General features: G+C 39.8%; 3 protein-coding genes across 4 annotated transcripts in view; 1 reads left to right on the forward strand and 2 right to left on the reverse strand.

Annotated features, from left to right (window-relative positions):
• Positions 1–1,251: 1,251 nt before the first annotated feature.
• Positions 1,252–10,778, reverse strand: LOC111834726 (adenylate cyclase type 8). The gene is given in 20 exon segments (XM_072698975.1): positions 1,252–2,556; positions 2,795–2,798; positions 3,170–3,233; positions 3,524–3,616; positions 4,566–4,644; positions 4,646–4,710; positions 4,806–4,923; positions 4,925–4,950; positions 5,144–5,201; positions 5,384–5,501; positions 5,504–5,606; positions 5,920–5,941; positions 6,371–6,466; positions 6,468–6,524; positions 7,826–7,896; positions 8,404–8,529; positions 9,029–9,171; positions 9,860–9,951; positions 9,953–10,429; positions 10,471–10,778. Coding segments are annotated over 20 exon segments (2,352 nt in total). The 3' UTR covers positions 1,252–2,324.
• Positions 10,779–14,288: 3,510 nt separating this feature from the next.
• On the reverse strand, positions 14,289–22,681 carry dnajc27 (DnaJ (Hsp40) homolog, subfamily C, member 27). Its single transcript, XM_072698847.1, has 7 exons — positions 22,321–22,681; positions 22,136–22,218; positions 21,664–21,733; positions 20,425–20,589; positions 19,949–20,071; positions 18,121–18,281; positions 14,289–16,077 (listed from the first exon to the last, which is right to left on the reverse strand). The coding sequence occupies exons 1-7, from the start codon at positions 22,402–22,404 to the stop codon at positions 15,945–15,947; spliced, it is 819 nt and encodes a 272-aa protein (XP_072554948.1). The 5' UTR covers positions 22,405–22,681; the 3' UTR covers positions 14,289–15,944.
• Positions 22,682–25,466: 2,785 nt separating this feature from the next.
• efr3ba (EFR3 homolog Ba (S. cerevisiae)) overlaps positions 25,467–26,364 on the forward strand; it is a 29,378-nt gene continuing 28,480 nt past the window's right edge. For both annotated transcript variants that reach the window (XM_023794314.2, XM_072698849.1), the window contains exon 1: positions 25,467–25,824. In XM_023794314.2, the coding sequence (XP_023650082.2) occupies positions 25,818–25,824 (7 nt within the window). In that variant the 5' untranslated portion in view covers positions 25,467–25,817. The remainder of the gene's footprint in view (positions 25,825–26,364) is intronic.

Raw genomic sequence — 26,364 nt, forward strand, 5'->3', positions numbered from 1 at the left:
TCATGCTGCTTATGTCAGATACGTTTTTAGATATTTGTTTCCTGATTCGATAAGATCCAGTGCATGACAAAGTGGGTTAAAGAAACTGTGATGAACCCACAGCATGTTGACAGGGGCAATGACCTTGTTCCTCAATTGAATTAACAAGCCAGTATTTGTTGTGCAAGAGAGGAGTCATATAGCAATAAAGGAGGTCGCAGGGGAGAATTTAGTGTGGCCCTGTTGAATGTCAATTTCATTTAACCAGCTTTGTTGGTGTGTTGGAAATTATTTGGTGCCTCTGTGGTTAAAATGTGAGCTAATGCCGCTATTGGCTGCCCTTTACATGGAAAAACAAAGATCGAGTGCTGCCTGTAAACCCTGTAGAGTGAGAAAATGTGATGAAGTGTCTCAGTGCCCTTGAAGTGGAGGAAATGTGGTGCAGTGCCCAATAAGGTGCCCTAAATTGACCTATGGGTACCCTTCCAAAGGAATAAGGTGCCGGTATGAAGGGGACAGTATGCCACCCTTATATGATTAAGTGTCCCAAAGGATGCTCTTTCCAGAAAAGAAAATGTAATATAGGGCTTCATGTCCACAGTTTATGTCATACCAAAATATCACTGACAGATGAAGATGCCAGATGTGATGCAGATGAAGCAGCAGTTTCACTGTTTCCATTTTTATTCAAGCAACACAACGTGTGAATGTGAAAGGATGGTTCACAAAAAATGTGAAATATATAATTCATTTTTGGAAATTACCGAAACCCCCAGCGTTCTGCAGCCCGGCAGAATACTGTCCACGGACCACGGACCTCGAACCAGGACTTGGGAACCCCCACTGTAAAGGGTACTCCTATCCCTACGTGATGAGAAAACATGATGCACATCCAGTGGATGAACTGTGATGCACTGTAGCATGATTCAGTGCCATATAAGATGAAAACACAAGTCTGTTTGTGTGAACAACCTGTAATTTACAGAACAAATTATGTTTAATGTCATAAAACCTTTTAAATAGATTTTTTCTCAATTGTATTACTTCCATTCATGGGTGGTCTGTGGAATGGAGGACAGAGCTTGACCAGATTCCTCTGCCCAGTCCAACGGAGCAGATTCATTCAGCTTCTGAAGAAGAGATGCATATGAATGTCCTGCACTGACACGGTGTCCTGTAGCGCCCTCTGTAGGGCAGCCATTGAGTGGTTCATCTTGTACCAAAATAATATTAAATACATAATTGAATCCATATCTTACTGATTTCCTTTCATTCATGCAATACACAAAAACATACAGGCAACTCTGGCTCACTTGGCTAATTGCATTATAGAAATAAATAAATCAATCCAGCTTCAGTAAAAGTTTCTAGTACCCAGTACAAAATACAAAGAATTTCCCAGGAAACACATGGGACAAAGCAAGAAACACTCTGGATCAGAAACCCATCCATCACACACTACTATTCGAACGCAAAGGACAATTTCTGGATTGTAGGAGGAAATCACCTAAAGCACAGTGAAAACAAATAAACCGTATGCAGCAAGCTCAGGGTGGGAATCAAACACAGCAGCCTCGCTTCAGACTCACCTCAGGAAGCACAGAGCTTCATGTACAGGAATCAAACACAGCAGCCTCGCTTCAGACACACCTCAGGAAGCACAGAGCTTCATGTACGGGAATCAAACACAGCACCCTCGCTTCAGACACACCTCAGGAAGCACAGAGCTTCATGTACGTTATTTATTTGACATGTGCAGCTGTTGTATATGCTGATGATTACAGAACACAAAAAATATGCTATACAGACACACACAGGTCACTTGTGGAAGTAGTTTTGAAGAGTTATATTTTCAGAGTGTATTAAAAAGACTTCCTGGAAGAACAACACCTTCCATGGTTCACAGCGAAGTTCTCAACTGCTCTGCTCATAAATCCTTTATTTGCCATTTGCACAAGTATGAGTACAAGTAGGCTGGAGTTCTTCTCTTTGCCTACCCCATCTTCCTCTCCATAGCTTGGGGGGGGCGGGGGGTCACACCACAGGCTCAGTCAACATGCAGTGCCCCTGGAGCTGGGGGTTATGGGCCTTACTAAAGGGCCCATGGATATGTGACTGTTCTGCCAAGGCCTCTCACTTAGAGGCACAGACTTAGCCTGCGGAGCCACTCGCTGCCCCCCGGCTGTGTGTGTTATCAGGTGCATGCAGTCATGCAGTTTGGTCCATAATCGGCGGCCGGTTGGTGAAAATTACTGAGGGGAGCAAATGCCTGGGTTAAAGGCTCCTAGATGGGATGAGTGCTGGAACTGCTCCCTAAGGAAGTTTCTCTTTGTTCCATGCACACATTAGGCAGAAGACTGCCCCCAAGTTCTACCGTGATGGGTGGTCTGCTCCAGGTAGCATGACGATTTTCCCCCAGCTGCTGACAAATAGGTATGCACATCTCCTCCTCTGAGTGCCTTGACAAAGATGTTGCCCCTCAGCTCCATGGTGAAGCCACGTTCAGCCAGGATCCTGCTCGTCCCCTCGGGGACTTGTGTACGAGCACTCACTCCTGCACAGGTCCATGGGAAATCCCTGATGGAAAGTGTTGATGAAAAGCAGAGGAAGAAAACGAGACCAGAGCTGGGTAGTTCAGGTCCACAGAGCTAAAAATCCAGACCAATACTTTGTTTCAACCAACTAGTTGAGTATAAAGAGTCACAGTCACAAAGTACTCAACTGCTTGATGGAAACAAAATCTTGGTCTGGATTTTTATTCTCCAGACCTGACCTACCCATGACTGAGGTATTCCCATGCTTAAAACTAGCTCACCCGTCTCAAAAAACAACCCGATGTTTTAAAAATTGGCCGCAGACTTTGGGGTCTCCCACAATAAATTTTGCCAAGCCAGGGAGGGGGAGAAGTGAATTTTGCAGGTCCACCAGCCCATTGCCCCCCCCAGGAAAGTGCCTGGTATGTCACATGGCCAGTCCAGGCCTAGTTTTGACATGCAGTAGCCAGCATCGGAAATTGTATATGCTCCTTTTACTTTATGCTTTTTGAGAACGATTTTAATTTTGGTTCAAAGCACCCACTGCCCTTTTGAACCTGCTTAAGAGCTAACAGCACATATCACTCTGAATGGATATACCAGCACACAGCTGGAAGGTGTTTCAGGAATGAATGGCTGTTTACTTTCTTAAGCACTTTCCTTCACAGCCAGTGCAAGGAGAACTAGTTGGGAAAGATGATGCCATTCATCCTCAGTGGCCTGAATTACGGGAAGGGTTTCAATGACATGATTGTGAGGGATCTGATGCTTCAATGTCGTAAAGGTACAAATTAAGCTTCTAAATCCAAAGTGGGTAGAATTGCCATAATATGTCTATCACTGGCTGATATAATCTAATAAACAATGGACAATTTTATTAATTCTTACCAGGTTGAGGAACTAACTCTAAGAGCACAATAATCCTACAGGATTAAGAGCTTCAATGACGCTATCAGGTTTTTGCACCTGTAAGGCAATGAATGGTCAGTTTTACAGAAAAATAAGCACACTGTCATATTTGGTGACTGGCCAGAAGCTGCCATCTAACAAATGTCAATAGTTGTAATTTTTTCTATTTCTTCAAAATATGAGTCCTCGAGCAACTAGGACAAAACAATATATGTATTTTTATTTAGTTACATCACAATAATTTTCCTATATGTCGTAATTAAGTACTGTGATCTATATAGGATTATATATAAATGACATGTGTACTAATATCCATATAAATTTCATCCACTATTCAGTACAGGATTATGTCAGTACAAAATTCATTAAGAAAGTATTGATATAACTCTATAATTCACTTAATTATAACATTTGTATAGTTATGATACATAACCGTTTGTTACTTTGATGGAGTTTCACAGATTAATAGTTTAACATATTGTTAAAAGATGGCGAGAGTGTTCGGTATGGACGGCAGTGTACCTTCACATAATCGCCACTAGAGTGCATACCTATGGAAATCGGTAGACAACATTTTGTTGTTGAAACAGTGGATGCTACTTCTCTTATTGGACTTTCACAATTATAATATTAATTATTATAAATAAGTTTGTTTGGAGGACATTGCACCCAACTGTGAGGACTGACAAGGTCATATTTTTTCATCACGGTAATGGAATGTTAAAATTGCTACTAAATATAGATCCTTGAAAATACTTTTCTATGAAATATTATATAGCTTTGACTGTTACAAAAATTGACCAGCACTTTCATTCCTGTAATAGTCACACACATATTTGTTTATCTGCTTGCAGTCAGATATTCCTTAATGGCAAAAACAACTATACATACATGTAAGGCTCAGCAAACAAATCCTAAAAAAATTATGAAAAATATCTTTTTAAAGAAATCTTTTAGTTAATTTATTTAATGACATTTAAAAAAATTCTTATTTTATGTGTGATCATATAAATGTGGGCTAACAGCATAACTTGGACATGGAGGTAGAAGCTGGACCTCATTGTGTGTCTGTTCCTAGAATATCTAGATCAAAGAAATTACAACAGAATTTCAAAGTCCAGTGGAAGAAATCTTTTAGCTCACCTCTTCAAAGTCAGTGATAATTTCATTCAGGAGCCGTGGACAGTCTAGGTCCTGATGGATTATCTCTTTCAGTTCATAAGTCGGTAAATCCTCATATGGTAGCAAACACAACTCCTACCTTTTTATAAGATCGAGAGTACAGATCCTTTGAAAAAGAAAGAACATCGGTCATGATCTCCAGCTAACTTCGCCTGACTAGAACAAGCTCAAAAAAGAGAAATGGCAATAAAATTGGTGTACCTCATTATTTCTCACTCTCTCCAGGAAGTGTGATGCTACATGAGCAGGCAGGATGTTATGAAGTAAACACTCATCATGATCCCTCAATCCCCTCATGTCCTCCAGCTTGGGTTTGCTATCTCCACAGGAAGTCCAGCCTGACCAGCTAAAAAGTGCCAGATAGAAGAGGCGAAACATGTTTCTATGTGGGCCAAATTTGTCATGAACATTCTGCTGAATTGTGTGTTTGGTTTATTCACATAGCTAATCTGTGTAAGACATACATCCTAGTAAACCATGACTAAATATTAAAATGGAGAAGATCCCAATAAGATTTGTCAACTAATTTAGAAGTGGACGACTACAGACAGAGCCATCTGCAGCATGGAAAGACCCTTTCTTCTGAGGTAGTGTGACCTGCACATTGTTGATTTATATCAAAGTTAACATTTAGTCAAACTATGGATACAATGTGAAGGGATCAATATCAGTAACATCACAGTATTGAATAATATCAGAAAGATACATGGAAATACAATAGCTAAAATAGGGGAGGGCAATGCTGGAACTGGGGTTACAATTCTTCAGCGACAGCGTACTTCTGAAGCTGCCTTTGCTGGTTCTGACGGATGAAGAGAACGTGGAAGAAAATCTCAGTGATGTAGGTGTAGATGATGGCATCCGGCAGTAGGACTGCAAGCTTCAAAACGCAGCTCTTCTTCAGAAGATGGCACATGTCACCATGGCAACCATCCCGGTAAGCATGAAAAACCACCAAGAAAACAAAACAATATAAAGAGCAAAATTCATTTGATACAACTTCTAATAGGGGATCCTAACTTTTTGATGTCCGTAGACCATTTGCATCATACAACAATGGACGATTAACACAGGTGCCAAAGGGGAGAGTTTATTGTAGATATCATGATGGTTATATTGTAAATATAATGATTGTAGAGTGAGGCATGCATTCTGTTTTTAACAATATATAGCTTCATTGTTTTTCTAACTAAAATGTTTTAATTGTACAATATACAAAACTAATGATATTACTGAATCCAGTGACTAGACGGATTCATCAGCACGAGTACACCCAGTGAGTCACTGCACCTAGAGCTGGTGACCCGTAGGTTACCAGTTCAAGAGACAATAAAATACTGCCAAACAAAATACTGTCCAACTAAGATTTCAAGCTGTTAAAGAACTATGATACATATATAAGTGTGTATATGTAATCACACACACATGCACACACACATACACGTACACACATGGGTTTGTAATTTTATCTTTGTGGGGACTCTCCATTCATTTCTATATGGAAAACTCTAATCACAACATGAAGACCTTAACTCCTACCCAGCCCTAACCTTAACCATAAGTAACCAAACTAAATAAGAGACTTTTGGCATTTTTAATTTTCGATTGCTTGCACCGATCCTTGGGGAACTTGAAAAATGGACCCCACAATATCAAAATAACAGCTTCTTATCACATTTTGGGAAACGTTTGGCTTGTCTCGCCTATAAAAATGTAGCCTTCAGATGGAATAGCTTCTTAGGTGCTTTTAAAAGCAAAACACTCACCCTGGGATCTCACTTGCCTCTAGCATGTTGGCCACATCAATGCCCCAAGACCAGGCATCACAATGCCATTTCTGAAGGCCCAGTCCACAGTAAGCAGCCAGAGTGAATCCCGATCCGCATGTCTACGTCATGCTTCAGTTTTCCATTCACACACCTGAGAGGAGCCAATCAAAGAAAAAAATTCTATGCATAAAGCCAGGAATTCTGCCTTGCCACTAAGCAATGCAGCACAGTACTGTATATGTAATTGGCAGATGAAAATTGAGCAGTTTTAAATGAATTGTGAAGCCTATGGCAAGTGATGCGTTCATTGTTTACACCTCTTAATAAAAGAGTCCACTAGGGGGAGCCACTAAGTTGATGAAGTCTGCTATCACACAGCTGAAATGCACAAAAAAAATTAATTTGCAAAAATATTATAATTTTGAAATGTGATGATACAATATGGGGCATTAGGATTTGTGCTAAGATACTGTAACATGGGTGTATTGCCAGTCCAAGCTACCTGAAAGTAGGCCTGGCTCCAGCCTTGAAAGCCTGGGTGGACTACAGAATTACTGGGATTACATGATTATAATAGCAGAACACTGCTCGTCTGATCCAGTAGCTCAACAAGTAGAAAATTGTGCTACCAATGCAAAGGTTACAGGTTCAGAGCCCAGGAAACACACGCAAGTTGTAACTCTTAATTTTTCGGTTAGTCACCTTAGATGACTAACAGGCAGAAGGTTCCGTGTCATTATGGCTAAGACGGAGAGACTCTATCCTCAGGCGATTCGACTCCTCAACCAAGACATGCCACTGTCCCGGTCATAGTGTTAAATGGTTATCAGTTCAACCTTACACTGCTGTGCTGACACTGCACACTGCACTTTAAACTGACTATAAGCATTTCTTGCACAGTATTTCATCCTGTAATTTGTATATACATTCTTGTAAATTCATAGGTTATTTCTTTCTTTTTTTTGTTTACACTTTCTACAATTTATTTTCAATTTATTTTATAGTCTCTTTGTTATTTGCGCAAAGTATGAGCGGTTCAGGATACATTTCACTGCGTGTTGTACCTGTATAACTATGCATGTGACAAATAAAGAATCTTGAATCTAGATAAAAGCATCAGGTGAATGAACATCCTGGCTGGTGGGTTGCAACCAAAAATTGACCGACAAGATAATTTTCAATAGGTTGCAGAGAGCTACCTCCTGCCTAACCGTTTGACAACTTTTGCCGTGAGTTTAGGTCACGACATGCTGACCAGGGAAATATCTCTGCCCTGTGGCTAAAGCAGGTGAAATTATGGGAAACCTGAAAATTCACAATGGGTATTTAAACTCTGTAAATAGCAATTTGCTAAAACTTGGATAGTCATATGCTTGGCCCCTTGGGTGGTCCAAGCTGATGATTGGGTGGAGCCGGGCCTAGCTGAATGGCCGCTGGGACAGCCAAGCTAACTGTATGGTGCCGATCATGGCTAGGCTCATGTCCACGCAGTGACATGCGTGAGTTTGCTGGGGTTCTAGCATCTGCTAACTAATTGAAAAGCAAATGCATCCATCTATACCAGAATGACAACATTTCTTTTGGCCTCCGTCTGTGTTCATATACCTCAAAACCAGCTTGAAAACAAATAGGAAATATAAGCCAAAAGTCACCAGCATCCTTCAGTATTTATGAAGTCTAAAGTGATTTACATAGCTTCCAATTTTTAGCTCAACCTTGCTATTTGATTTACGTCATGTACCCAGCTGGGCAGTATTTTGTTGTCTCTTGAACTGGTAACCTACGGGTCACCAGCTCTAGGTGCAGTGACTCACTGGGTGTACTCGTGCTGATGAATCCGTCTAGTCACTGGATTCATACCTCTACCAGGTGAACAAAGCGTCAAACAGCTCACTCAGTGTGATCACAAGCTCTTGATGCTGAAGGACATATAGGAAGATCACCATGGAAAAGCAACACGCTATTTTGAAGCTGTTTACAGTAGAGCATTTTATGTTCCGTGTGCTAGTCTGGCTGTTTGCGAACCTTACATCCATTAACTGATGAATGCAGACCTTGTGGAACTGCTGGGTCAGTATTTTGTTGTCTAAAGTGCTCATGTCCGCTATCATCTCCAAGGCAACAAAGCGAGGCGGGTTAGATAACAACAAGCGTTCCTGTGGAGCACAGATATCCAGATAGATATCAGTTACTTTCAAACATGCCGACTTTTCTCAATTTTGACTTTGTAAACTTCTCTGTATTTATCACGACAAATCATGGGCAGTATTCTAACACACTGGTTGCAAGGCAGTTATTAAACCCTCCATTCCACAAATTTAACTGCAGCCGTCCTGTTATCAGAGCGGATATGTAGTCATTCATCTCTTATTGAACTTCACAAGTTTTGGAAAAGCATTCACCAAAACCTGGCAATATTGCGTGACAAAATAAATAGAGTTAATTACAGAGGAAATTATCACTGTACAAAATTTAAAACATAAGCACTTGCAAAATCATTCAAGCCCACTGCTCCAAGGGAGATTAAAATCCCAAGATACATAATGACTATGATTAAATTAATTAATTCTTGTTATATAATCCTTTTATTGGAGTGTAGATATTAGACCTGTGTGTCTAGAGAGCCAGGCGACCACAGGAAACATATGCCCTAACCTATCTGTGGATCTCCCTCTCTAACTTGAGGTGACCTTCAATGCCGCGCCATGTTTCCAGGAAGGCCTGCCTCTGGGCACTGCCTGACAGGCAGTGGATGAACAGGCCTGCTGTTTTCATGCCCATGTACAGAATCCCTTCAGTAATGGCTGGGGAAGTGAGCACATGCTGTCTATAGATGGATACATCCATCCAAGCTGTCTATCCAATGCAACTTCATTACAGTACATACTTAATGTCCAACCAAATTATTCTTTGATGAAAAGACAGCTTACCTTAGACATGGCTACTGGATTTAATTCATTATCAATTCCCATTTTGTGTGCTTAAAAAACATTAAATACATTAAATAATTAGACATTAAAAACATTAAATAATTAGACATAGTAATCAGCTAGTAAATCTTTACCCTTTGATGTGCTTGACCTATGTAGGGATTCAGAGATTGGGAGCATATCCTGAAAGCTACTGGCATAAAGGAATAACCAAGGACTGGGAACAGTCACATACCATTCATACACACATCAATAAACCACTAGGAATCTCCAGTTAACAGTAGTGTGGGGGTAAAGCAGAGAACCAAAAAGGAATCCCTGTGACAAAAACATGCACATCCACACATTTTGAGCCAGGATGTAAACTTGAACCCCCCCCCCCCCCACCCCGAGAAATGTGAAGCATCAGTACCACACCATAACACCACCCTGCTACTGGGGAGTTGGCTTTGCCAATGTCTGAAATATATAGATCAAATTACCAGCCTGAGAAAAACTGGTTCAACTGTCTTCCAGAAATGTGCATGTAATGTCTAAAAAACTGCCGTAAGAGAAACCATCACTCTTCTGAGCAGTAAGGCTTCATTGTAATCCTGCATGGCCTCCACCAGGAGTTGAAGGGTGCAGGTGAGGCACCCAGTACAGAAGCAGTTGGAGCAAGGTATATGTCGTGAAGGGGATGAAGAGTGCATTCCAGGACTGGTGCCTTTCCAGCCCCCACACCAATCCACTCGGCACCTGCACGGTCTGGGAGAGCCAAAGGGCCAGCCCTACACTGAGCAGGTACGACGGACATGTGTCCTCTTTGTAGGTCAGGACCAGGGAGCAGAGCGCTCCTCCCAGGCCCATGAAGAGCCCAGCCAGCCTTCCCCACGTGAGGTCCACCGTCTCAAGTGCTATGGCCAAGTAAAGGGCGACAATGTGGAGCTTGGTGAAAATGTCAATGACATTGGTGAACACCAGGGAAGCTCTCTGTCGGTGAAATAGCAGTGGTAGAGGGTCGCAGCGCTTGAATGTGTTCTGCAGAGTGGACAGGAACATGTCATGGATGGTGTCTGGGTCAGATGTCATGGACCCACCTCCTTTACAATCTGATTGGTTATCTATCTGAACCAACCATTTTTTCCTTCTTCCCGCAGAACATTTTTGTGTAAGTAAAACTCCCACAATCTGGAGTCATGGTGATCTTGGACTGGGTGGACATGAGCCACAGAGGAACGCCACTTGGGCAGCCCACCGCCCCATGACGCCTTGCTGCAGATCTCCTGCTTGATGTCCTTGACATGGGCGTCGGTGATGATGATCTTGCGGCCACGCTCTGGTCCCGCTTGCTGGTTTGGCTCCTGCTGGTCAATGATGTGCTGTACGGCACTCTGCCATCTCAGCTTCTTGCGTGTGACACCCATTGATATAAAGCCCATGTGACAGATTGAAGGCGTGAGGATGGCATCACCACGGCTCTCGAATGACTCCATACTTGGCACTGACTTTAGGCCTTGACTGATGCTCACAACACAGAACTTGCCCCCTTAGGCAGACAGTGAATTAGAACACAGAGTGATGCTCTAAGCTTTGACACTACTACTAACTGGGGTGCTCAGTTTTATCTTATAATTGAATAACATTCCATACCAGTGTCTTTAGCTACATGATATATAGCTAAAAACCATGGTTTTCACTTTTCCTAGTATTCATTTTTTACTAAAAAGTTAAAATCCCAAAAAAAGGTCATACATCTCATTAAGTATAAACTCTCATGAGATTTTGTCTGCAACGTTAATTTCTTTTATCCAGAGAATTACAGAAAAAAGAGGTTACCTTTATAAAACTCCCACAAGCTTTACCTTTCCATTACCTTTAGCGTGAAGTATTTTAACAGTTTCATACATAATTTGAATTTCACGTAAAAATAATTTACTAAATAAGACACAATCAGTAAAACTGCATTACAAATAAACAAAAAACTAAAACACAAGCATTAAAAAATTAGTTTTCAGACTCAGCTGTACTGGAACTAACAGCCACAAAATGCATTAATTCAAATTAAAATGCAGATGTAATTAATGGTAAACCCTCTTTGACTCAACTATGTCTTTTTAACATTTGTAGGTTAAGTAAGAATGCGCTTATATGATCGATCTAAACATCTTAAGGTATAATAACACAATTAGTAAACTAAACAAATGTTGGTTTCATAGATGTGCTTACCTCTCACACCTGTAATACCGAGCATAAATCCATAGCTGCCACCCTTTCTTTGTTAAAGAAAAAAAACAATTTAACAGTTAATTAATATGAGGAGTGTAAGGCATCATTTCCATTAAGAAGGGTGGCAAAATTCCCATAATTATTCAAATAATACGTCAGAAAAGACATTGAAGTTAATTTCGAGTCCTTCTTTGATGTCTCCATTTCCTTGTCATTATCTCCATTTTCTTTCATCTTTAAACAGTCATCTGTATGAGATTTTCAGTTCTTTCACGGAGTACCATCACTGTTACGCAATATTTATAATAATAAGGGAGTTGGAAAATGGAAAAAGACAGAATTTTGTACAAGACCTCATCAAGATGTTTTCCAGCAAACTGGCACAGCTTTAATCTTAGCACTGCAATAGGAACTGAATCCCAGCACCAGATGGTTGGAAAGCTCACTTAACCCTTATTTCAGAGGGTAGACAGGCACAATCTGTCAGAGATAATCCTACAGGACAGGGGCACGCCCAAAGCCACGAGGAGTCAGCAGCTGAAGGAAGTCTCAAGACTCGCTTCTGTTTGAGAATCTATTGGCCTGATCTGAAGCGCAATGCTTAAATCTGCAGAAAGCCTCCAGGTGTCTGGAGCAAGCCTGGGAGATTCTCAGACTTTAAGTCTTTAAGATAAGGAACATGTCATACAGACGACAACACACACATGAAAATTACAGAAACAATACAAAACAATGCACTTTGTATTTTGTATGTTCTCAAATATTAGAAATTAACACCCTATTTGCAAAAATAGCAGTCAATAGAACAATGCATGAGGTCAGAAAATTCGCACTCGTGTGAATGCAGATTTACATACACATTTTTTTTAAAAAGTGGCAGCTATATTTTACTGATGAAAGTTGAGTTACAGAGTTGCTGAATGAAACTGATTTGATAGGTATAGTTATATAAGTGAAAAACAGAACATGTAAAATTAAAAGAAAATTTAGATTTTACTGTATGAAATGAGTGAAAGTTTTGGTTGAAAACATGCATTATTAACCCTTTTAGATGTCTAAAAAATTAGGTTATTTGTAACAGAGGACTTACTGTGTTAAATACTTCACAAATAAATATGCTTGTGTTCACATGAGATCTCATACTGATCTCATACAGATCCACATCCAAAGTGAAATGAAACCAATAATTTTATATTTATTTCCTGAATTAAGAACATAAGAACATAAGAAATTTACAAATGAGAGGGGGCCATTCGACCCATCAAGCTCATTTGGGGAGAAATTAACTAATAGCTTAGAGTTGTTAAAATCTTATCTAGCTCTGATTTAAAGGAACCCAGGGTTTTAGCTTCCGCTACACTATAGTAGGAAGACTATTCCATACTCTAACTACACGCTGTGTAAAGAAGTGCTTCCTCAAATTTGTTTTAAAATGTTCTCCCGCTAAATTCCACTTATGGACCCGTTAGAATCTTATATACCTGGATCATGTCCCCCCTTAGTCTCCTTTGCTCAAGGCTAAACAGATTCAACTCAGCTAACCTCTCCTCATAAGACATTCCTCTAAGACCAGGAATCATTCTCGTAGCCCTCCGTTGCACCTTTTCTAAGGCAGCAATGTCCTTCTTAAGGTATGGTGACCAAACCTGCACACAATATTCTAGGTGGGGTCTTACCAAGGAATTATATAAATGTAACATCACCTCCCTTGACCTAAACTCCACACACCTAGAGATATAACCCAACATTCTATTGGCCTTTTTTATTGCTTCCCCACACTGGCGAGAGTGAGACATGGAAGCATCAACATACACACCAAGATCTTTCTCATAATCAGCTACCTTTATTTCAGTGGAACCTATAAAATATCTGTACTTTATATTTCTGTTCCCTGCATGGATTACCTTACATTTATCTGTGTTAAATTTCATCTGCCAAGTATCAGCCCAGTCGTTAATTAAATCCAGATCCCTTTGTAGCCGCTCTGCTGCTAGATCAGTATCTGCTACACCACCCACCTTGGTGTCGTCTGCAAATTTAACCAGTTTACTGTGTGTATTGGTGTCAATATCATTAATGTAAATTAGGAACAATAGTGATCCTAAAATTGAACCCTGTGGTACCCCACTATGAACGCAGGCCCAATGTGATATTGTGCCTCTAATAACTACTCGCTGCTTCCTGTCAGTTAACCAGTTTTCGATCCAAGCTGCCACAGTTCCTAAAATCCCTGCAGCTTTGAGCTTTAGCAAAAGCCGTTTGTGGGGGACAACATCAAAGGCCTTCTGGAAATCTAAGTAGATCACATCGTAGGCCTTTTTGTGATCAATTTCACTTGTAGCTTCCTCAAAGAACTCAAGTAGATTCGTTAAGGAGGATCTACCTCTCCTAAATCCATGTTGACTATCCCTTAGAATGTCATTTGCGTCCAGGTAATCTACCATTTTCACTTGGGTTATAGCTTCCATTATTTTTACAGTAATGCTAGTTAAACTGATTGGCCTATAGTTTGCTGGATTACTTCTATCCCCTTTTTTGAATATGGGTGTTATAGTAAATATTCAATAGGCTTGTTTTCTGATAAAGGATTAATACTGTGTACTGGATGCTGACTTGACACCCTGAAACATTCTCATAGTGTAAATGGTCAGAAATGTATGCCTAGTATTGTGCATAATTGCCAATGAGGAAGTTAATTTCACTGTAATAACCCATTCCCTGCAGATTTTGAATGTAACTCAATGTTTTTGTATTAAAAACAACTTACTCGAAAGCCATAGATTATCCAAACATGTATTCAAACATTTACAGTTCTACAAAATACTTTACAAGAAAAAATACAAAAAACTCTTATGTATTGGATATGCTTTCAGGTCATACAACATATTTCTATTAGATTTACATAATACATAATCCAATTTACATGTATTAAATTGTCTGGCAACACTAAAAACTGCATAATTTCTATTCCTCTCAGTAAATGAATGATAAATGGCTTCACATTACTTCCAAATAACCCATCATCATAAACAAAATTCACATCTGCACCGATTGTCAGTGAACCCATTTTGGTCACAAAAATATTAATGTATCCTTATCTGACTTATGTCTGCCCTGTCTGATATAAGAACCAAATTCGACTGATTGCATATAATGTGTCAGTTTTTAATACCAAACCATGCAGAGAGCTTTAGCCCTAAACCTACTTAACAGGATGAACTTCAACAAGAGGCACAGAGAAAAACCAACCTAACAATATTTAAAATATTATTTCTGAAATTGCAGAAATTAATGACAAGTAAAGGCTTGTCCAGCCACATGCTCTTGGTACCCAAGAGGACTGAAGCTTAGTTCAGTGTTTTTTTTCTTTTTTTTTTTTCAAGCTTATTATTCATTTTAAAATGTTAGGACCAGTTTTTTTAAATTTTGGTTAGGAACTTTGGGAGAACTTTGTTGAGAAGGATCCTACACAACGGTAAATAGAACATAAGGATGTAAAAAAGCAAATCATCACACCAGCATCTTGAAAATGAATATCGACACACACAAGCTTAGTACAGTGTGCATTAAGTACAACATATTTTTCAGAAAAATAAACAGATACATTACTGGATGCCTCCATGCCTTCATATAACATACAAACACTACCATTATTATTGTTAAGCTACTCGGTAACCATAATTACTGCTGAAAAAAGGCTTGTTTATCTAAAGCATGTATTCCTTTTCAGATGTCATGGAGAATGACAAAAGGCAGATAAATTCCATCTAAGAACTGCACTGTATTGTCATGCAATATAACCGCAATCATTATGGAACAAGGCAGAGGTCCAAACTTACCACTAAGTTAGTAAGCATATTTGCAATTAATTGTATTTCTGATCTTCAGTAAAAAATAAGGACAGATAACAGAATAAATAACTAAATAAAAATGTGTTATATACCTTACACCATGCGTTGGTTTAATAAAATTAATAAAAATTAAATAATTCAAAAAAGAACAACTATATATATTCACATGACTGAAATTAAATAACTCAAATAAGTCACATCATAAACATTATTGTAAACAGTACTTTAGAGCAGTGAATCCCATCCTGATCCTCAGGGACCCCCAAGTAGTCCATGTTTTCGCTCCCTCCCAGCTCCCTGCCAGACAGTCCATGTTTTCGCTCCCTTCCAGCTTCCTGCCAGACAGTTTACATTTTTGTTCCATACCAGCTCCTGGTAGAAGCAAAAACATGTACTGTCTGGCAATCCCCAAGGATCGGTTTGGGAAACACTGCTTTAGAGTGGCACAAGAGCAGCAGAAGATCAACTCCTGCATAAGCTGTGAGGTAATCTCCTCTCACTCTCATTTTTACTATCAGGGATTGATGAGTAGACTTCATCTTTACGCCTGGTAACTGGTTTGGGTCGAAACAGTTACGTTTCCTACTTGATGTTCTTCAGAAGTGAAGTTCGGGCGTTCACCACAGACTTAAAGGCATCCTCGCTACCCGGAGCCATGCATTTGTCTGGGTGCAGCAATACAGCCAGTTTTCTGTATGCCTTGTTGATCTCCTCCCTGAAACACAAACCCACAGGATGTTGTGACTTAGCAAACTCCTGCCATTAAGAAAATGACACACATAGATCATTATTGTTTTAAACTAAAATTGCCACTAGAACGAAATCAAGTGATTGATCGTAGTTTAGGCTTCAATTCTGACAGAGCCAAGCCAGAAACCTCTCAGACATGAACAGGACGCGTTAGAGTAGACAGGGCTTATCATCTTGGGAGCTGGATACTAATGAGACACCCAAGCCCTGTAATCTTCTAATTCAAATGATTACCCCTATCTGTCCTGGCATCACCTACACCTCCAGCAGCAATGCATTCTGGGAGCTACTTATGATAAGTAGCATTAGCATGCTTCAGACAGGGAAAGTGCATGCACGTACAGCAATACCACAGTACCTACTAAGGTACAGGCATCGTTGAAATTACAAGCACTAGAATTAGTAGCACCATTTAGAATTTAAACTATTTTCTAGGGTGGTTCCAGAAAAACATACAAAGATGGTTAATTGCACCATGTTATTATTATTATGTTTTGGCATAATATATGTGTGCATATATTAAAATTGGTGATTCTCAACTGGAGTAGCCTCACAACCAGCATTATTCCTCTGTCATGTCCCCAAGTGTTTTGTTTGTATTTATTTACTGTTAAACAAAAGTAAAACAAACAAACAAACAAAAAATTATTTCTGGGATGACATTTTGCATCATTTGCAACCACAAAAGCCCCACATAAAAAAAAATATTTATACATTTTTTGGTAAAGTAGACAATCCATAACCCAAAGAAAATGGTTAAGCAACCCACTTTTGGGCTGTGACCCACCAGTTGAGGACCACTTTATGAGACTATACAATAACAATAGCAGACAAAAGTCCGTGGCTATTGTCTTTGGTAATGGTTTCAGTTTAAGTATCTACCCATGTTCAATTAATTTTTGCTCTTAACATATAACCAGAGGTGGAAAGTTCAGGTCCAGAAAATACATATCCAGATGACGATTTTGTTTCAACCAACAACTTCAATACTCTGACTGCATTTAGTCAGAGCGCGGAGCGTTTTTTTTTAATTAAGGCTGGACCGGTCGCTCTGTCTCGCTCCAATTTCGCTCCGATACTGCTCACACTACGATTCTGAGGCGTGCCCAAATCTACCCAGAATTCATCTGTACAATTATCAAGACTATTACAGAAATTGGCCGAGATGGAATTCGCAAAGTATTTCACAAAGGAAACTGATAGATCATACAAGTATAATATTCTTATCAAACGTATAGATGACAATAATGTAGAGCAAGAATAACAAGGTGGTGAAACTGTTTCAGTGAGTAAAGATTCACTTAGGAATCATTTTTCTCAGAAACATGCGAGTGCTACGCGAACAGGCGGAAGCCAGAGCAAAACGTGAGCAAGTTTTATATGGTTGTAGTATATCAAGTCTATAAATTAAAGTATAAAAGCCAATATTGGTAAATATTGGTAATCAAATAAATTCGTTTTGTCATTCAAAGTAGGTCTAATAGGATTTTTTTAATTTCACGTAACACTGTTAGTGAAATTTTATTTTATAGAGACGCAGCAGCAGCATCAACAGAAAAAATTGAGGAATTTAAAACGTAGATGCTTAGCCTGTATATTCTTTAGACTATTAAGATCATTGATTCCTTTATTTAAGCCTATTTTTGTGTGGAATGCCATTGCCAAACGTGTCCGTTGTTGCCTATATATGTCGCTTAAAAATAAATATTTTCTGAGCGGCAATGTTGCCGTTGCTCATATTTCTTTTATTTCGGAGCCAACAGCCTCGTGAGCGAGGAGCGGAAATTCTCACCGCTCCACTCTGCTCACATGCTCTGACCTGAACTTTCCACCTCTTCCTATAACTCAGACCCTGTACAGCATCCAGTAATACAAGTCAACTACATGAACTATAAGATGTAAATATCGGTTTATATCATCCTCTTGAGGTGAGTTTCCTGCTGTGTTCTGGAGACACAGAACACACAACAGGAGGCCGTAACTTGCCCTTCCCTGGCCTCTTACTCACTTGGTGGCACCGGGCTTGACCCCAAGCATATCCCAGCTGTCTTTGCTACTACGGATCCTGCGGATGGTGTCAACTTGCTCTCTGGTGAAGCCCAGGCTGGGCTCTATTATGGGCCGTTTGCCCCCGTTCTCACACATGTCTGTGATAGAAGAAAAGAAGGCCTAGAGAAGACAATAAAAAAAAGAGTAAGAATAATGATTAAGAATAAAAACATCAAAATGTTGCAACATGAAGCTTGAGGATTCCTTTAGATTGTTACTAAAACTACCTACCATAATAGCTGAGTGTTCAAAATTATAAGCAACTGACTAAACATTAATTACATATTACATAATCACATTCTTGTGTGCGTTCTCATGCACGTGCACGCGTGCACACACACACACACACACACACCTCTACTCATATCTTTGTGGAGACCGTCCATTCATTCCTATGGGCAAAACCCTAATCCCAACAATGACAACCTTAAAAACAAATATTTTCATGTATCAGTGTTTCCCTAATGGCAGATAAATGTGTTTGTAAGTGTGTGTAGTTTAATTCCAGTAATTATGAGATTATACATGGGGTGGACAAAATACGGGAAACACTAGACAGAATATTAATATCAAAGATGTAATAATGCGGAGTAGGGGCACACTTCGACTTTTGTGTTTGGCATACTGCATGTCGTCGTGATTTTTGACTCTTCCCCTTGACACATTAAATAATTGTGCAGTTTTTATAACTGATGCACCTGCAGCTCAAGCACCAACTATTTGACGTCTTTGGAACTCTGCTCGGGGTTTGCATATCAAAGTGCTAATTTCCTGACCTCTTTTATAGCTGACAGATACTGTTCATTGCCATTCAGCCCAATATGACTCACCTTAATAACTGTCTTTCTAATTGATTTTAAAATTACAGCTTTCATGGTGTGTGTTTGTGTGTGTGTGGCCATCAAATGTCCCCACAATGTGATAAAAACCTGTTATTTTGGCGTTGTTTTTTTGACGACCATTTTTCGGTCCCCACGAAGGGAAATTCAATTTCATAAAAATCTGTGACTGCAATCAAAAAATTTAAAATGCCAAAAGCCTTGTATTTTGTTTGTTTAATTATGGTTAAGGTTAGGGCTGGGTAGGGGTTAACCCTTCCGTTACATTGAATCTATAATGCACGTTCCTATTACAGAGTACTGTATATTACTATGAAGGTTTTTTAATGACTGATTTAATAAGTTTCTGCCCAAAGTTAAATGTGTTGTGCTACCTATTCTGTGTACTTAAGCCAATGTTTTTTTTGTGCTGTGTGCCGAATGACCCAGTTCATGAAAGGCGAATACCTATATTATTAAAGATTAGTATGATGCTGTGGATGCTACTCTTTCTATGCACAAGCTACTAATTTCAGACAATTACAAAAAAGGTGCTTCAGTAATCTTACAGATTTTCTTTTCAGAAAATACCTTGAGCCATTAAAAATAGGTATTTTGAAATGATGTATTATTACAAGTACAGGTACACTGAAATGCTTCTTTTCACATATCTTAACTTCAGGAAGTTAAGGGTCTAAGATACATGTAACTATTCTGCCAAGGATGGGACTCAAACCAACGACCTTCCGGTAAAACCTGCTGAGCCGCACACTGGCCCGCAAGGACAATACAAGATAAATACATAAACAGGTTTGGATTCAACATTAGCAGGGACCAAATCAGCCCTAAATCCCCCGCCCGCCTAAACACACATTCCCACGACATTGACCGGAACATGTCCCTACCATCCATGCTATTTGTTGAAGCCAGACATGCATTATGCTACCGGTCTGTACAACTGAAATTTACCTGAAACATTTCATTGATCCCCTCTCCACTCTGTGCTGAGGTCTCGAAGTAGAAGAATCCCCTGCTCTCTGCCCACAGTCGGCCCTCGCTCTCATCCACCACTCGTCGCTTTGCCAGATCCACCTGCGAAAACAACACAACTGATGATCCTGCTACTCTGCCATAAGGAACAATGGAGCATTATAGGGAAGCCTGATGAAAGGCAAAATGCATCAGGAAGAATATGCAATATAAGAGAGAATCACCTGTTACACTGCAAAAACAAAGGGCAGTGATCTTTGGTTAATCAAATAGATTTCAGTACTAGATACACTACACTGTTATTCTAAGACTTTACCATTACGCAGGTATTTTCAATTTGTATTTGGTATATGTGCCTCCTGCTTGCTCTTCTAACCATTGACCATCTCTTTCATCTCACACTGTCAATAAGTTTTGATCTACAGGCATTAGATGGACAATGAACAATGGAGAACCTTATTAGCGCACACTACAAAGACGATGTTCTCCATGTTCGTTTGAGAGCCAATCTCCTGCTTCATTTCATCCAGCCAGCCGTCCAGGGAGTCAAAGCTCTCCTTCAGCCCCACGTCGTACACCAGGATGACTCCCTGGGAGTCCTTGTAAAACTCATTCCGTACCTGCAGGACCAATGCCAGGGAACAAAATGGATTCAGGGACATTTTGGCTGAAATTCTGAGACTTTCAGGTCAAAGACAAGATCATAGCCAAGGAGTCAATACGGTTGGGGGGGGCGGGGGGGTTTGACCAAGGCTGTAATTATAATATATAATTATAATTACATGTCCCCCCTAATATACATTAGAAATATGGCCTTGGTCAACGGACACTAACTTTAGTGTTAAAACAGCACAACTAAACTATTTACGAGCAGATCATTCCACAAGTAACCTCAGTTACATTATCCATTGTCAACGGCATTTTAAAAACATTCCACTATACCCCACATAAAAACTTTGACCAACAAAGAGATGTTAGCCCAGACAAAGGTAAATGCATTGGCCCAAAGAACCTCAGGGCTCAGTTATTTTCAAATCTTTGGTGTTGAACATTTCAGTTCCCGAAACTGCAAATCCAGACCAAGATTTTGTTTTTGACAACGAGCGGAGTACTCTGTGACTGTGACTCTTCATGCAAACCTTTGTCTGGATTTGTACCTTGTGGACCTGAAAAAGCACAACACTGGTAATGTGAGAAAATAACTCCAGGTGACAAAATATAAAATAATTATTTTGTAGATATGGATGGTCTATTAACTGAGACAGCATGTCTCTTAGTGTACATTATATATCATTTCATACTTAGATATGTAATGTGCTTACATTTTAAACATTTTATTTATCTAGCTTTGTGTAGTGATGTACAATTTTTTGAGAAAGCAGTAAAATCACACCACTGACTCAGGGATGTGAACCAGCACCCTTCAGATCTTAGGCACAGCCTCCCAACATGCAGAGGCACATACCTTAAGTGTATTAACATCAGACATATCCTCTAAGGTCAAGTCACCTTCACCTTAATTTCACAAGCAAGTCTGCATAAAACTACACCAGAATAGTAAAGGTATCTCAAGGGAAAAATGTGACCAAAAGACAGCCAATATCAGCTTCATAGTGCTGCTTTAGGCGGTAGCAACGTATCATGGCAGCCTTGAGAACAGCCAGGCAATAAAACAGTAACAGCTTCAGACTGACCTCATAAAAGAAGGGATGCCCTGCCATGTCAAAAATATTGACTTTCATTTCACGGTCCCGAACTTGAACTCTGATTAATTGAGAGAGAGATAAAAAAAAAGGGTAATTGAATTATGACAAATAAGTGGTTATGCACTGCAATAGATCAACTGCATGACTTGATTTTATTTTGATTATCATAATACAATCCGTAGCAATAAATAAAAAATGTTGCTAGATTGACTGATCGATAAAGTATATGGATTTTGAGATAATATTTATTAAATTAAAAATTGAACTATTAATTCATTTAATTATAAATGTCAGAAGTATCTATTATGGATTTCAATAATATGGGTGGTAAACATGTATAGAATTCCCAAAAACAGAATTATCAATGATCATGCCAATGTCACTTCAAAAAGTTCAAACAGCCAACATAAATTTAGACCCTTCATTTTTATATTGCAGCAGTTTTTAAAATGAGACTTACTTTGTAACACCGTAGTCTATGCCGATTGTGGCGAGGTATTTAGGTACGAACCTCTTTTCACAGTACCGTTTAATAATGCAACTCTGCAAAGACAGCAAAACATTTATATCATATTACCACTAAAAAGCAGTTTTATATTGCTGCAGATCTGGCGATATTGGTTAATTACTGTAAGACAGCTTTACCTTTCCCACCTCTGCATTTCCCAAGCTGATGACTTTCACACGGAGGGATTTAGTTTCCCGTCTCTTCTGTAAATTGGTCTCCATGGCGCTATATTAGACACGTTTGACATAAACTACGGGAAACTAGCTTAGCTGAACAGCTCGCCGACTAACCAGATCTAACTAGCGAGGGAAGCAGCCATCTAGCCAGCCCAAATAGCGCTCTGTGTCTGTAAAATGCTAAATGACTCGCTAACGTTACGCATTAAACAGTTTCATTGCAGCCGGCTACATTGTCAGTAACAGCAGCGTTAGCAATTCTTCTCCGTTTATGTTTTCATCTGCTCTCCCTTTTTGCATCTCCCGATTCACTGAAGCAGATTCAACACAAATACTTATAAGTAACGATAACCATTCCCTTTTTTTTTCAAAACAAGCACACAAATATCCTTTGATTTGTTTTCCCCAAAAATATTTAAGATCACAATGTTTATTATATTTATTATGATAAATAGAATAACAATTACGCAGTGGATATCACAGATTCGCCATTAGCGCAAGTTGAACCCCTAATAAAGAGAAATAAATAAAGGCAAACAACTGATATTATTCTACTTTTAAAAACTAAAGAAAACAAACTAATAAGCCTAGAGTGGTACACGAGACCAATAGAATCTATAACTCTTAACATCTTTTTTACAGCAAATATTTACAGTCGTTGGCGACACCATCTGCGGAGGGCACCAAAGTGCAACCGAGGTTAAGAGAAAATGTAAACATTTATTAAATGGCTTTATCTTAGCCTGTTGTTTTTTTACATTTACTACAATTAAAGTCTGGAAAATTTGCAACATACACCTCCCATACTTCCATACTGACCCTTTTCTGCCTGTCTATCTTAGAAAGTTGTCATGTTTTTGTGAGTGGTATAGGTCTGCCCCCGGCTGGTGACTTAAACAAATACATTTTAATAAGTCATATTTCTAGAACACAACTATTTGTATTTCTGCGCCTACAACTACTTACTTAGTACAGGGTCACACTGAGTCTGAGTCTGAATCTTATCATAGGATGCATAGGGGGCGCCCTAATGCTACTCTAGATCATCGCAGGGCACAGCCTCACGCACGACGAACAATTTATTGATACGAGTTCATTTAGCCGCATGTTTTTGGACTGCAGGTGGAAAATGGGGGGAGACCTCCATACAACGAACTGGGCCAGAAATCAAACCCACCGTGGTAGAAGGGTGAGACTTATCCGGTAAAATGTAAGAGTTTGTTACATGGGATTCTATTAAATATTGCTACACCAAAATATTTTTTATACAGAAAATATATATATATATACATATACTGTAGGCCTATCTTGTATTAATATTTGAGTTTTCGTATCAATGTTTGTCTTAAATCCCATCAGGGTGTCCCTGGTTTTTGCGCCCTCTGCTGGCTGGGACAGGTGCAGACCACCCCCACACAACAGTATATTGGATAAGAGGTTGGAAGGTGAATGTGTGGCGGGTTTGTTTTGTGTAGCAACTTTTATTTTGATATTCCCTCACGGTTCATATAAACGTTATCAAAATGTAAACATCTGTTTCTTTGATAATGCAATTTATTTTTCCCCATGGACCGTTCGTTTACTAATTCCGCGGCTTTTTATAACGAGCTTAACGTGTTAGCGGTACATCACCCCTGGGAGTCCAAATGTGCTGAGAACCAAAGCTCATGCTGATTCTTCGCTGTGAATCGATAATGAACCGGGCTATCGTAGGCTTGTCCCCCCATCCGGAGTGAGAGAGAGAGAGAGAGAGAGAGAGAGAGAGAGAGAGAGGGGGGAGCCTGCCTGTCAACGCTGACGCCGCTGTTCCCAAATACTCCCTGTTGTTTTTATTATTGAGTTCTTCTGACCGAAGGTCACTCCGGGGATCTCCTGGGACCAAATGCGTACAGCACAGCAGGCTTCAAGCTGCTGGGTGAGTTCTGGTCCCGAGATGGTGGCTGAGCATCCCGGTTGCCAGTGTGTACTGGAGCGATGCCCGTGTTCACCCTGCTGGGCTCTCACAGGCTGCTGCTAGACTGTAGCAATCTGCTGGACCGTTGTGTTGGCATCGGTGAGCGACCTGACACACTGATCTTGTTTTTCCCATGCTCTAGCAAACTGTACAGGTGATCCAAGTTAAGGCAGGAGCATAAGCAAAAAGGAGAGCTGTGTACACGGTGGGCTGTGCAATTTGGATACAGAATATTGCCAGTTTTGCAGTTTATAACTATATAATACTGTGTTTAAACAGTTTAGTACAGTAGCACTATGTTTGAAGTTTAATCACATCGAATCGAATAAAGGAAATAAAAATAAGGATCTAAAAACATAGTAATAAAAAATACAAAGTCTATATGCCACCCAACTTACATATAAAATCCAGCTCCTGTGCTTATGATATGTTTATATCCTTTAAAGAATTCAACTTAATCCACAATACTGTCATCAGATTACTATCTCAGAATAAAAGGGGACAATCGGGCTGCATTCCCATAAAGCTTCAGGTGACGTTGACATTATGAGATATGCGCTTCTGTGACAGGCCACTTCGATGTTCTCTTGTGTCAGCATTTTAAAGTGTACCCGGAACTGTGTCCACCGGGTCCGTTTTAAGAATTAAATTAACTAAGCTGTGTAAGAGTTATTGAGAAATGTAATATAATTAACAATAATACAAACTGGAAAATGTGATTAAACCATTGGGGAATTAATTAATTATTAGAGAAGCATATTCAGTTCAAAGTAGGGGAGCCAAACTGAAATTAGATAGGGGCATGCAGTGTTGCAATTTTTGGCTATAGGTTTAAGGATAAATCGCTGGTTAGGGCTTTATTTCTTTATGTCTGATTCGTATAGAAATGTATGGTAACATCGATCCACTTGAAACGCATGTAAAGAACTGAGTAGATCAAAAGAAAGCAGCTGCTAAGACCATCTTATAAGAAGAGATTGTCCACCCAGCAGTATTTGGAGCGGTGTAAGATTTCAGGTTTCATGCCAGAAGCACAGCAGCGACTTAAGGCTTGATTTAAATGGGTTGATGGAAGATCAGATAGAAGGAGTGACTAATTTCCCCTCCTATTTCTCCTTCTGGTGAAGGAGCACTCCTCATCTCAGCTCCTCCGTTTGTTGGCTGTATTCAAACACTGGGGGGTGTGTGTGGCTATGTGCCGGTTAGGGAGGGAGCGCACGAGCGCGCGCGTGTGTGCGGTGTCTCTTTAGGCAGAGACCACGTGTGCGTCTGTGTGTGTGAAATCACCGCTGTCCTTCAAAGGCTAAGCTCTCCGCGGCGCAACTGGGACAATCCAAGGTCATTTCAGTGTGATCACACGCAGGGTGCTTGGCGGTGTGATCGCGCGCGTATGTGTGTGTGTGCGTGCATGTCTCCCGAGCGTGCGCATGTGTGAGCGCCTCTTCGGCTACAGCAGAGGAGCTCGAGTCGAAAAGCGGAGGGAACTTCGCCTGCATTCCTGTCGATGTATGGTAAGGACAGTTTTCATCAGTGTTCATCAGTAGATGCTTGCATGTTTCATCACTATAGTTTGAGTTTCTTCACTCTCCTCTATCAGTTCTGAATCACTGTTAAAGCTTTCCCATCAGCGAGATTACTTACGTGTCTATGCTTTTGTAATAAATTGTGTTGTATTACCTAAGTGCTAAAATAATGACATACTTCTAAATAACAGTCAGTTTTTAAAAATAATATATTTGCTTGATTATTTTGTAATTGATAGAGACGAATATCTATTGTCACATAGCAATATATGTGATCTTTTTATTAAGGTATTTAAGCTGCTCAAAACTAATGCCTTCTCTGCTTGCCTACGTAACATGTCTGAGCAATAACACAAATTATATTACAGATTTTCCCCTCTGTGTCAGCATTTCTGTAGTGCGATTCCTCATGACAGTTTGAGTAATGCGCCACTTGCTCTGTGCTTATGAGTTACACTGATGTTGTGATTTTACGTTCCCAACCAGTAACTGCTTTCTTCCGTGAAATTCCAAAGTGAGTCTTGTTCT

Source organism: Paramormyrops kingsleyae, chromosome 14, assembly GCF_048594095.1.
Source record: "Paramormyrops kingsleyae isolate MSU_618 chromosome 14, PKINGS_0.4, whole genome shotgun sequence".
Taxonomy (NCBI): Eukaryota; Metazoa; Chordata; class Actinopteri; order Osteoglossiformes; family Mormyridae; genus Paramormyrops; species Paramormyrops kingsleyae.